Below are 14123 nucleotides of genomic sequence, written 5' to 3' on the forward strand. Positions count from 1 at the left end.
TTTGAAAAAGATTTGATTTTTGAAAAAGATTTTGAAAAAAGATAAGATTTTCAAATTGAAAATTTGATTTGACTCATAAGAAATAATTTGATTTTAAAAATTTTTGAAAAAGTCAACTTCAAATTTTCGAATTTGATGAGAGAAAAAGGGAAAGATATTTTTTTGACTTTTGAATTTTTATGATGCAAGGGAAAAAAACAAGAAAAATGATGCAATGCATGAAATTTTTTAGATCAAACAATGAATGCATGCATGAATGATATGAGTGTCAAGATGAACACCAAGAACACTTTGAATGTCAAGATGAACATCAAGAACATATTTTTGAAAAATTTTTAATGCAAAGAAAACATGCAAGACACCAAACTTAGAATTCTTTAATGCTTAGACACTAAGAATTCAAGAATGCATATGATAAACATGAAAAGACACAAAACAAAAAATCATCAAGATCAAACAAGAAGACTTACCAAGAACAACTTGAAGATCATGAAGAACACTATGAATGCATGAAATTTTCGAAAAATGCAATATGCATATGCAAGTGACACCAAACTTATGACATGACTCAAGACTCAAACAAGAAACAGAAAAATATTTTTTTGATTTTTATGATTTTCTAATTTTTTTGGATTTTTTTCGAAAATAATATGAAAAAGAAAAATAAGGATTCCAAAATTTTTAATATGAATTCCAGGAATCTTACATTCTTAGTCTAAAGCTTCAGTCCAGGAATTAGACATGGCTCACTAGCCAGCCAAGCTTTCAATGAAAGCTCCGGTCCAAAACACTAGACATGGCCAATGGCCAGCCAAGCTTTATTTCTGGCGTTGAACGCCAGAACCATGCCTGTTCTGGCGTTCAGCGCCCAGAAGCTGCCCATTTTGGGCGTTTAGCGCCAGAACCATGCTCTGTTCTGGCGCTGAACGCCAGACAGATGCTCCTCCAGGGTGTGATTTTTCTTCTGCTGTTTTTGATTTCGTTTCCAATTTTTATATTTATTTTGTGACTCCACATGATCATTAACCTAAGAAAACATGAAAAACAATAAAAATAAAAGTTAGATAAACATTGGGTTGCCTCCCAACAAGCGCTTCTTTAATGTCAATAGCTTGACAGTGGGCTCTCATGGAGCCTCACAGATGTGCAGAGCTTTGTTGAGACTCTCCAACACCAAACTTAGAGTTTGACTGTGGGGGCTCTAGTTGATTCTGCTTGGAGAGAAGCTTTTTTAGACCTTCCGGATTCTCTTGAATGCCGCCATCATTCTAGCTTACGCCATGAAGATTCCTGTTAGGAGATCTAAGAGATATTCATTCTAGCTTAATTCATGTAGAACAGAAGTGTTTGTCAGGCACGCGTTCATAAGGGGGAAGGATGATGAGCGTCACACATAATCATCACCTTCATCACGTTCTTGGGTGCGAATGGATATCTTAGAAGCGAAAACAGTAGTACTTTGCATTAATCTTTGAGGAACAGCAGAGCTCCACACCTTAATCTATGGAGTGTAGAAACTCTACCGTATGAAAATACATAAGTGAAGGTCCAGGCATGGCCGAGATGGCCAGCCCCCTAAAACGTGATCAAAGGATCATAAGGTAATCCAAAGATGGTCAAAAAGACTAGTAAAAAGTCCTATTTATAATAAACTAGCTACTAGGGTTTACATGAGTAAGTAATTGATGCATAAATCCACTTCCTGGGCCCACTTGGTGTGTGTTTGGGCTGAGCTATTTCAGCCAGAAAATACCTGAAATCACAGAAAAACACACAAACTCATAGTAAAGTCCAGAAATGTGAATTTAACATAAAAACTAAGGAAAACATCCCTAAAAGTAACTAGATCCTACTAAAAACACACTAAAAACAATGTCAAAAAGCGTATAAATTATCCGCTCATCAGCTGACATAGTAAGCATCAGCCCTCAAGTTTGTGAGCACAGAATATTCTTAGAAGAGAAAGCAAAGCCTGTCCGTTAACCCCAAAGAAGATTGAATCCAACCATCTTAGAAGTTGTCAAGAAAGAAGTAACCAGACTATTTGAAGCAGATATCATTTACCCCATCTCAGACAGTGAATGGGTCAGTCCAGTACAAGTGGTGTCCAAAAATTCTGGAGTCACAATAATAAAGAATGAGCATGGAGAACTCCTGACAACTAGAGTGCAAAATTCATGGAGAGTTTGCATTGACTATAGGCGTCTCAACCAAACCACTCGCAAGGATCATTACCCCTTGCCATTTATTGATCAAATGCTTGATCGCCTGTCAGGTAAATCCCATTATTGTTTTTTAGATGGTTATATAGGCTACTTTCAAATTTATATAGCTCCTGAAGATCAGGAGAATACCACTTTTACATGTCCCTTTGGAACGTATGCTTATAAAAGAATGCCTTTTGGCTTATGTAATGCACCTACTACTTTCCAAAGATGCATGATGAGTATCTTTTCAGATCTTATTGAGAACTGTATGGAAGTTTTTATGGATGATTTTAGCGTATATGGTGATTCATTTAACCTTTACTTGGATAGTTTGTCTAGAGTATTAGACAGGTGTGTTAGTACAAACCTTGTATTGAATTTTGAAAAATGTCATTTTATGGTAAAACAAGAAATTGTACTAGGACATGTTGTGTCTAATACTGGTATTTCTGTAGATTCAGCAAAGGTAGATGTCATTTCTAGTTTACCTTACCCCTCCTCTGTGAGGGAAGTCCGTTCGTTCCTTGGCCACGCAGGTTTTTACAGGAGATTCATTAAGGACTTCAGTAAGGTAGCATTGCCTTTATCCAGATTGCTGCAGAAAGATATTGAGTTCGAATTCAGTGAAGATTGCATGAAAGCGTTTGATGAGCTGAAAATCGCCCTGACTCAAGCTCTAATTGTGAGAGGACCAAACTGGAGCCAGCCATTTGAAATTATGTGTGATGCCTCCAACCATGCAGTAGGAGCAGCGCTGGCTCAACACGAAGGTAAAGACCCTTTTGTGATTGCTTATGCATCTAAGACTTTAGATGCTGCTCAGTCTAATTACACTACTACTGAAAAAGAGCTTCTTGCTATTGTCTTCACTCTGGATAAACTCTGAGCCTATTTACTTGGTACTAAGGTAGTAGTATACTCAGACCATGCAGGTCTAAAATATTTACTAGCTAAAAAAGAGTCTAAACCGAGGCTAATACGTTGGATATTGTTGCTGCAAGAATTTGATTTAGAAATTAAGGATAGGAGTGGTAACCAGAATTTAGTGGCAGACCACTTGAGTCGCCTTGAGCACATTAAGGATGACTCCACTCCTATAAATGACACTTTCTCATTTGATAGTTTGCAAGCAGTATCTGAAGTAATTCCTTGGTATGCACTTGTAGCTAATTATCTAGTTAGTCATACTTTTCCTCCTAATTTTACTAAGCATCAAAGGGACAAGCTGAAAAGCGAGTCTAAATATTTTATATTGGATGATCCATATCTGTGGAGGTGTGGTGCTGATCAGGTAATTAGAAGATATGTACCACAATCAGAATTCCATTCAATTTTAGAGGCATGCCACTCTACTGAGAGTGGAGGACATTTTGGCCCTCAAAGAACAGCTAGAAAAATCTTAGACTGTGGATTCTAGTGGCCTACTCTTTTTAAAGATGCTGCTAAATTTTGTAAATCTTGTTCCCATGCCAAAGGTTTGGTAATATATCCAAGAGGGATAAGATGCCTCAACAGATTATGCTTTTCTGTGAAATTTTTTATGTTTGGGGCATTGACTTCATGGGTCCATTTCCAAACTCTAATGGTTACCTTTATATACTATTAGCTGTAGATTATGTTTCTAAATGGGTGGAAGCAATTCTCACCCATACTGATGATGCTAACACTGTTGTTTCCTTTGTTAGAAACCATATTATCTGTCGCTTTGGATCACCACGAGCAATCGTGAGTGATCAAGGCACTCACTTTTGTAACAAGAGACTGACAGGATTACTGAAAAAGCATGGGATTGTTCATAAAGTAGCAACAACTTGTCATCCCCAAACCAATGGACAAGCAGAAGTGTCTAACAGGGAAATTAAACGCATTCTAGAGAAGATAGTAAAACCTCACAGGAAAGACTGGAGTTCCAGGCTACAAGATGCACTCTGGGCATATAGAACAGCGTACAAGACACCCATTGGGATGAGTCCCTTCCGCTTGGTATACGAAAAGGCTTGCCACCTCCCAGTAGAGGTGAAACACAAGGATTTCTGGGCTGTGAAGGAGTGCAATATGAATTTTGGAGAAGCTAGTGCTGAAAGGAAATTGCAACTAGTAGAACTGGAGAATCTTCGCCTAGAAGCATATGATAACTCCAGGCGATACAAAGAGAAGATGAAGGCTGTCCATGACAAGCACATAAAAAGGAGAGAATTCAGACCAGGAGAGTTAGTTCTTCTATATAACTCCAGGCTGAGGCTTATGCCAGGTAAACTGAGATCAAGATGGGAAGGTCCCTACAGAGTAGAAAAGGCAGAGCCATACAGAATTTTTCACCTGCGTCATCCTTCTAGCTCTAAATTCCTCAAAGTCAATGGACATCGCCTAAAGCTCCACCATGGAGAAAAGATTAAGGATCACAAAGAACTAGAGGTTTTCCTCTTGGAAGACCCACCAACAGAAACAAAATGAATCTGAAGAACGTCCAACTTAAGGATGTAAAAGCAAAGTGCTAGGTGGGAAACAACCCACCATGGTATGATCGTTCAGTTTCAGTCTTAGTTTTATTTCACTTTATTCTATTTTTATTTTTGTTAATGATTCTTCTCATAATCTCTGCATATAGCTGCATATAGCCTACATTTGCATTTGCATACTGCATATAAAAAAAATGCACATAGGTGCATTCTGAAGAAAAGAGAATTGAACAGAAAGTCACGCAAAAGCGTGGCTGGAGGCATGCCTTAGGCACAACCATGCCCACGCGACCGCGTCATTCTGAAAAAGAGCCTCCCACGCGACCGCGTGGCCCTGCAAAATTGACGTAAATAGGTGTATGGCAGCAAGATATGATGGAGCTAGGCTGGAATGGTGCTAGAAGCACAAGCCCTATCACGTGAACGCATGACCCACGCGTCCGCGTCGTTTTCAAAATATGGCCATTCACGCGATCGCATCACCCACGCGAACGCGTCACCCTAAATTTTGGCAAAATGCATTTAAAACAGAGAGTTGCACGAACGCACGGCTGCACTCGCGCCAATAGCACAAATCAGGTCACGCGATTGCGTGACGCACGCATCCGCGTCACCTGGAAAATATCACACACCACGCAATCGTGTGACCCACGTGTCCGCGTCACATGCGGCGCACAGCTTATCCAGATCAGCCAAAATCCCTTTTATATTTTATTAATTAAATATAATTGTCAATACAAACAGGTTGTTAGTTTGAAATGGTTGGTAATCTAACTTGGACATTGAATGCTTGATCTATGCTACTCATGCCTTTGCCAGCATGCCAATAAACATCTTGCATTTAATTGCCTTCACATGCACTTGCTATATTTCCATTGATGAACTTTTCACATGTGGTCATGACCATATGTTAACGACATCCTTCTTTACCGTGCATTGATTATCACCCATAATATTCCCTCCCTTGCTCAAACCCTTAGCTTTACATATTACTTTCTTTTTCCTTTTTCAGGATGGCTACCAAGAAAGGTAAAGAGAAAGCTACTCCCAAACCACCAGCAAGAAAATGAACAAAAAGGACACTAACAACAGAGCCATCTTTAACAGCAGTGAAACCCTCAACAAAACGAATCAAGAGGATCATCAAGGTCGATGAAAAAGAAAAAGCTTTTCCAGCAAAGGACACTGCGCGGTTCCCTAACCGCTACTGTGAGCAGATGTTCCCCATCCTGGCTGAGAGAAATTATAACAATGAGCACCTTCTTATCCTCCCGACCAACATTGCTGAATTTGTTGAGCCCCGCATTGAGCATAGACAATGGGAATTCCTACGGAGACAACCACGGCAGGTTAACCTTTCATGGGTAGTAGAATTCTACTCCAATTTTCACATGCCAACCATGCAGTCTGTCTATGTCCGTCAGAAGCAAGTCCCTATAACAGAAGAGGCCATTCAAAAAAATTTAGATCTTTCCCCTGCTCCAGAAGGATTGGACACATTCGAAGAAGTCTCATTTAAACGCCAGACATACCAATTTGACTGGGACGCCATTCTCAAAGTTATAGCACAACCTGGCAGCAGATAGATCTATGGATCCATCGGTCCCGACCTAAGGGCATATTGGCTTCAGCATTCACATTGGAGGCTCGAGTATAGGCACAGATCATGTCCCATTACGTCTTTTCGAGCACTCACGAGTCCTCCTTCACTGCAGACATGGCTGTTCTACTCTGGTGTATCCTTACAGACCAGCACCTCAATTTACCAAGACACATTCGGCATGCTATGGGACACGTACAAATTGTGGGTAACTTACCTTTCCCCGCCTTGGTTTCAGATCTAGTCTCAGCAACCGGAGTCTCCTACAGAGCTGGAGACACCAAGGCCATGATTCTACGAGATGATCAATACGTCCCTAACGGAAAGTTTATCAGACCTCCAGCAGCCACTATCAACCGGAGCACAGAACCAGCAGAAGATATCCATTCTTCTTCCACATCACAAGCACCTTCAACAAACCAACTACTCCATCAGATACTTGAGAGGCTAGACCGGCTTGACCAAAAAGGAAAGCAAAGAGAGCGCCGTAACAAGCGCAGATTTACATAGCTCAAGGAGATGATTATTGGTAACCAACCACCTAAAGAAGACCAGACACCCCGGACTCCACATCATTTACCAGCACAGGGAGCCATGACGGTCTCGATGGTGGAGATGCTGCTACCAGCCTCCTTTTGTTCCTGACAGATGGCACCGAGGACGGTTCAAAGCTTTAAGTGTGGGGAGATCGGTCAGTACTTGACTTCCGGAGGTAATTTCTCTTCCTAAGCACCAATAAAATAGGATACTTAGTTAATTTTTCTTTTGTTAGGATAGAATAAATAGCATAGTAATATGTAATTGCATGCATTTTCTATTTGGTTAGAAAATAATAAGTTTCTTTTTAACAAGGTTGCAAGAACCGGACCGGTCAATAAACCGGTGAGGTTACTGGTTCAATGGTTCACTGGTTCGACCGGATTTCAACCGGTTTAATTAAATATTAAATAAAATTATTAAAAAACCAAGAAAGCGGTTAATGTGATATAAATAATTTGGTCAAAAAAAATTGTTAGCAAGAAAATTTTAAAAGAATGAGCATGGTGCAAGAGGATTATAAAGGATAAAAGAAAACAAATGTAGATTTATTTGAATAATGATATTATATTGTATTTTACCATTCACCAACCTGCCTATAGAATGATATAAAGTGCTTGGCAAGCTCAATAGCAAAGTTCTCAACAGAAAGTAGTTCAGAGCACTCCTTGGCTTTTGCATATACCTAGCAATATTTTCATAAAAAATATCAAAATTGAACAGATGTGATGATGGAGGATGAAAGACAAATAGCATATGCAAGCAAATTCCTTATTCTTTAAGTTTGTAGACAGTAATATATACCCAACCTATAGCATGAATTCAAGGTTGTAAACATTTTATATGATCTGAGTTTAAATACTGGTATTATATTATAAGCATCTAAGACAGAAATACTTGCAGTTCTTGTATTTCCTAGAAGTGTAAGCAGAAAATATCGGTCTCTAATCAATATTTTTTTGTATTTCTGTCTATTTCTTTCTAGAGACAGGATCGAATCAAAACAAACCTAACATCATATCTATTTAGCCACTTCTTGAAAAAATACAATTGAAACCAACAGAAGGTACAAAGCAGCATATGAGATTCAGAAATAATTGTTTTGTTAAAATGAGTAGATCAGACGACAACAATAGTTTATAACATTTACAATAGATCTTTTAATAGACTAAAATATTGAACTAGTAAAGTTCAGAAAGCAAATAATTGATTTTAAATCCCATCAGAAAGCAAACAGATTCGCACTCCAAATATCAACATACAAACATATAGATATCAGAGCTTAAAATGTTAACTTTGGATAGTGGTACAAATCACGTAGAAAATTACTAACACAGAAGAAGAGAGGAAGAAGAAGGTTACAGTGTTCTTCATGGTGTCAGTGGCAACGATATCGAAGTTATCATCACGGAGATAAGAGTTGACACAATCAGAGAGGAGGCTGATGCTGACTCGCCACTCCACAACGTAGTGTTTTCCTTCCTTCGTCTTCCACACGCGAGCCACCCTTACCCTCTTTTTCCCATGCCTTTGCTCGAAGTTGAATCCCTCTACTCTTTCTGCCATGGGAAACAAAATCATGAACAGATAACAAATAAATCAAAATCACAAACAAATAAATCATATAATCAAGCACAGAAAATCAGAAGGCAGCGAGGAGGACTAAGTGAATAACCGAACAAGAACAAAGTCTTACCGGCGGAGAGTAACGGCGAGGAAAGAGGAGGCGAGCTCGGCGATGACGAAGGAGGAGGCGAGCTCGTCGACGACCAACGAAGAGGCGAGCTCGGCGACAAAACAGGACGCGGTGGTGGTTGCGGCTCTCAACGTTGTTGCTGCTGTCGCTGCGGGATGCGGTGGCGATAGTGGTGCTGAACTGCTGATTCCAGATCCCTCTTCTGGCTTGTGGAGTTGTGTGGGACTATGGGTGATTTCTGCTGAAAGGATTAGGGCTTCGTTCAGGCAATTAGGCGTTTAGCCTTTCTTTTCTTTTTTTTTTTTAAAGGAAAAACGACGCCATTTAGCATTTTTCTTTTTTAACCAAAAACCATTAAAAAACCGGACGGTTCTTCCGGTTCACCGGTTAACCACCGGTTCGACTGATTTTCTCACTGGTTTTTTGCCAAACGGTTTCTGACCTTACCCGGACCGGCTAGGTGACCGGTTTCCGGTTAATCCGATTGAACCGGTCGGTCCGGTTCGATTTTCAGAACCATGCTTTTTAAGACCCCGTTTTTGAAAAAATTTCACTAATTTAAATCAAAATTTTTGTGTTAAAATTGTTAGAAGTTGTATTTGGAACATAGTTTAAAAAGCTAGAACACAAAACCTGTGAGACTTGAGCCTAATAACCTGGTTACAATATTTAACCATAATATTTTAATTCTTGTGTGTTTACTTTTCTATAATTGTGATCTTTATTTTGTTACATCCTATATGTCCAATGTTTAATGTGTTATATGCATGCATATGATTGAGGCCATTAATTGTTTTAGCTCACTTATCCCAAAATAGCCTACCCTTCCATTTACCTTTGTTAGCCACTTTGAGCCTTTTAAATCCCATTTGTTCTGTATTTTACCACATTACTAGCCTTAAGCGGAAAAACAATTAAATATCCCAATTGAATCTTTGGTTAGCTTAAGATAGAAATTGTGTGTCAATTGAGTGTGAGAAAATTGTGGGAACATGGGTTAATAAGAGAATGTGTCATGATAAAATATTGGGAATTTGGGTACCTACTCATGTTAAACTAGAAAAAAAATTGAAAATTCGTGTGCATTGGCAATGTTATTTTTATGCTGAAAAAAAATCCAAAAATATTCAAGTAATTAAGTAATTGAATAAGGGGACAAAATTACCCCAATGCTAAGTTAAGTTAATGAAAAGATCAATGCACATGTGATACAAGCTAAGAGAAAAGTTTATGCATGAGTATGTAATACAAAAGTGGAAAAATTTTGGGTAGCTAGGTATGATTTTAGAAGTACATAGAGTGTGTGTATATGTGAAGAGCTTAGGTTAATTAAAGATTCAATTTATAGCTCACTTAGCCATATATATACACTCACCTTTACATTGGCCCCATTACAACCTTGAAAAGACCTCATGATGTTTGCATTGGTACATTAAATATTTGTTGATTGGTTAGGTGAAGAACAAGGTTTAGAAAGCATGATTAGAGAAGAGTAGAGTGATTACCCTATACACCACTAGTGAGGGTTCAATGCTTAATTCTATGTTCCCTGCTTTCATGAGCTGTCTTCTTACAAGTTTACTTGTCTTTACTGTATAGTTTGAATTAGCGAAGTTTGAGTTATTTTTGTCTTAAAGAACTTATTTATTTTAACCAAGTAGACAGAATCATATAGTTGCATTCATATACATAAGTTTCATTGCATTGCATGAGTCTTACTTTTCCCTACTCATTTATTTTATCTCCTTAAGCTAAGCATGAGGACATACTAATGTTTAAGTGTGGGGAGGTTGATAAACCACTATTTTATGGTTTATCTTGTGTTTATTTGAATGGTTTCATCAAGTATTCACCCACTTATTCATACTAATTGCATGATTTTATAATTCCTTCCTAGTATTATTCTATGATTGAAAACTTGCTTCCTAATCTTTAATTAGTATATTTTAATTCTCATTTATACCATTCGATGCCATGATCCGTGTGTTAAGTGTTTCAGGCTTCATAGGGCAGTAATGGCTTAGAAAATGGAGAGAAAGTTTGCAAAATGAAAGGAACACAAGAAACTAAGGAGATGACCAGCGAACACTGATGCGAGCGCATGGCTCACGCGAACGCGTGGAATGGAGAAAATCACAGCGACGCGAGCGCGTGCCTGACGCGAACGCGTAGATGACGCGTACGCGTGACAAGGAAAATCGCCGAATGACGCAAACGCGTGGACGACACGTACGCGTGACCTGCGTGATCTGCAGAATTAACAGAAAATGCTGGGGGCAATTTCGGGCCGCGTTTCGACCCAGTTTTCGGTCCAGAAACACAGAATAAGGCCAGGAAACAAGCAGAGACTCAACACAGACGCATAGACAGAGATACACAGTCATTCACATTAGGATTATTTAGTTTTAGATCTGAATCTAGAGAGAGAATTACTCTTCCTCTAGTTTCTCTTTACATTCCTAGTTATTACTTTTATTTTTGGAAACTGAAGAATCATTACCTCCGTTGAAGACATTATTCTAGTTTGTTTACTTGCCCCTTACTCATCCATATCCTTATTTATTTATTTAGAGTTCTAATTGGATTATTTTCATGAATTGTTAGTGAAGAGGATTACTTATACTTTCAATTAATTTTCAATCTCTATTTTATTTTAATTAATTTATTATGTCTTCTTATATTTTTTTAAGTATTATATTCATGTCAATGGAGTAGATTCCCAAACTTGACATGGGGGTTGATTAAAAGGAGACACTTGAGTTGGAAGGCTTAAGTGCTGATTAAATTGGAAATTGTTGGCTAGTTCTGTATTTACTAATGCTAGACCTTCCCAAAGGAGAGGACTAGGATTTGTGAATAAGGATTAGCTCAATCACTTGACTTTCCTTTATTTAGTAAGGGTTAACTAAGTGAAAACAACAGTCTTTTCGATACTACACTTAAGAGATCCCAACAAGGATAGAACTTCCAATTAATCATTCTTCCAGTCAAGGACTTTTTATATTAATAATAATTCTTAGTTTTATTGCTTTCATTTATAATTATTGCTCATTATCCAAACTTAAACTCTCTCGAAAAATTCCTAATTAATAATTAGCATCCTTTCCTGCAACTCGTCGGGAGACGACCTAGGACTCATACTCCCAGTATTTTTATTTCTAAATTTCATGACAACTTTTCTAAATTGACGAGGTGGATCTTAGCTGGTTAAGAACTATACTCTCAACGTATTCTCTATATTGATTTCTTAATTAGCCGACTTCTGCCTGCACGTCAGTCACCGATATATTCAACTGGTGTATGAATTTTATGATGAATGCCTTTAAAAATATGGTTCAAATGTTGTTCTGATATCAAAGTGTATGGTTTTGTTTCGGAGAAGCCAAGTAGCTCTTTTCCCAATGCTGCCAAGTGGTACGATGTTGTCTCTTCCCATCTTGCTGCAAGGTTTATTCCCTGTTCTCTATTTATTTATTTTTTTGTTGCTTCAAATTTGGATTTGTTTATTGTTGTTTATGCTAATTTAGAATTTTTAGATAAGTAATATGAAAAATTGATTCCCTTTTTAATGAACAGTTTTCCTAGCAAAGCTCAAGGTGTGAAATTTGCTGGCCAAGGTGCTCCAACTGAAGCTGCATCAGCCAAAGTGGTATGCATGATGCATCTACTTTAATCCCTATTTTTTTTTATTGTTCTATGTATGCAATTTTCTGTTATACTTACTTAGTTAATGCCTTTTACTTGTTTGAATGTTTGATGCATTTTTCTTGATGTATAATGTAGTGTTTTAGTGATGACTTATGAGTTTGAAATCAAATTATTTGTTTTATGTTATGCCCATTTGAGTTAGTTTGGAAATTTTAGAAAGAATGAAGCCCAATTTTGTAGCTATATTTGTATCTTTAGTTCTTTACTTGCATAGTTTCCCTGAGTGGGATTGTTAGTTGAGCTATTCGAGTTATGCTTCCTGCAAATCTGCAATGAGTTGTTGGTTTATACTTTGTATACATACTCAATCTTATGTGAACTGTATACTATTGATGCTGTAATTGTACAAAAGCCAATAGGTGAACTAATTAAGCTGATTGAGTCTTTGTGGTTCATTTGGTTTTTGTAGGCAGCAGCTGCTAATGATAATAATGATCTTAATCTCTTCGGTGATGAGACAGAGGAGGATAAGAAGGCAGCCGAGGAAAGGGAGGCTACAAAGAAGATCGCGAAGAAGAAAGAAAGTAAGCTTTTTTCTACTATTGATCGAATTGTGTATTTAAATCATTGTGTGTTAACCGTTCATATAAATCTAAGATCAATGAATATACTTATTCAATACACTTTTTTCTACTTAAGGTTTGTTAATATCTGATTTATCACAAGTTTTTATTCATACGAATGACTTTTTGTGGTCGATAAAAAGCAAAATAGAGACACCATATAAAAATTACTTGACCCATGTGTTCCATATGGATTCTTTATCCAGAAATGATGAAAGCCAAATTATTATAGAATTTGTATTTGAATCACTGAATCTTGATATTGGTTGTGAATTGTGTAAACTCCGTTAAATTAGCGAATAATCAGTCAATAAATTAAATTTTAATAAATAAAATAAAAATATGAATATTATACTAAATTAGGATAGAGCTAATTAAAACAAGAATTTTGACACTAATTTCTAACCCACCTACTTACTAACACAATGAGTTGAAGCTCATTTCCTTCACAAAACCAAGAAACACGTTCCTGGAGGAAGAGGGAAAGAACATGAGCAAATCAATAACTTGAAGATTAGGTTAACTTTACAGACATAAACCAGTTAAAATGTGTTATTTAGAGCAAATCAATAACTTGAATATTCTAAAAGTACTTATTTAGATTATTGGATTGTTTTTGTTTTTTAATTTTTTTTGGAGTCTTCTCATCATTGTTGATTTAAAAGAAGAAAAAAATTATGCAATAATAAGTTAAGCTTTTCAAATGATGGGTCAAATATATCACTGTGTGTTTAAGGTGTTAACTGCTCAATAGTTTCTCATAACTCTTAAGTTTATAGCACCTTAGTTTTAGACTTTTGGCAGAGCAAATTACTATACATTTTAGTATATAGTTTTAGGTATCATATTATTCCTATATATTTTTTAGTTGGGTTTACTTTCATTACACTTTTATCATATTATGTGTTCCTGTTGCTGTAAAATTTTTTAACTCATTTTTTTTAATATTTCATTTTTTACCCAATATTTTGTTCTGAAGAAATTATGTGTGTGGGCTGGATTTCATAAGTGCAACAAAATAAGAGAAAGAAAGCACATAAATAACAAGACTGTGAGAGAATGTCCTATTTGCATCCTAACAAAGAAAAAATGAAGATTCAATAAAAAAGGCATTAGATGCTTGACTTTTATGTTTGGATTATTTATTTATTTTTAAATACACTATGATAATTGATAAGCTGATAGTATATAACAAGGTATTCCACAACTCATAGTAATAGTAAGCATTATTCTATAACTCATAGTAATAGCAAATATTATTCACCACAAGTTCAAACATTTGTATTACTTTGGCAACTATTTTTTTAGGTTGATCAAATTGACCTTTATGGTAATCGTGATGTTAAGGCACTT

At 36.9% G+C, this 14123-nt stretch overlaps 2 protein-coding genes across 2 annotated transcripts in view; one reads left to right on the forward strand and one right to left on the reverse strand.

Moving 5' to 3' along the window:
- LOC107622480 (26S proteasome non-ATPase regulatory subunit 12 homolog A) overlaps nucleotides 1–14123 on the forward strand; it is a 61106-nt gene that overhangs the window by 29708 nt on the left and 17275 nt on the right. The gene's annotated exons all lie outside the window — the stretch shown is intronic.
- Nucleotides 7355–8385, reverse strand: LOC107622482 (uricase-2 isozyme 2-like). Its single transcript, XM_016324394.2, has 2 exons — nucleotides 8166–8385; nucleotides 7355–7488 (listed from the first exon to the last, which is right to left on the reverse strand). Exons 1-2 carry the CDS (start codon nucleotides 8382–8384, stop codon nucleotides 7381–7383), a joined length of 327 nt encoding a protein of 108 aa, XP_016179880.2. The 5' UTR covers nucleotide 8385; the 3' UTR covers nucleotides 7355–7380.

The sequence above is a fragment of the Arachis ipaensis genome, chromosome B10, assembly GCF_000816755.2.
Source record: "Arachis ipaensis cultivar K30076 chromosome B10, Araip1.1, whole genome shotgun sequence".
Taxonomy (NCBI): domain Eukaryota; kingdom Viridiplantae; phylum Streptophyta; class Magnoliopsida; order Fabales; family Fabaceae; genus Arachis; species Arachis ipaensis.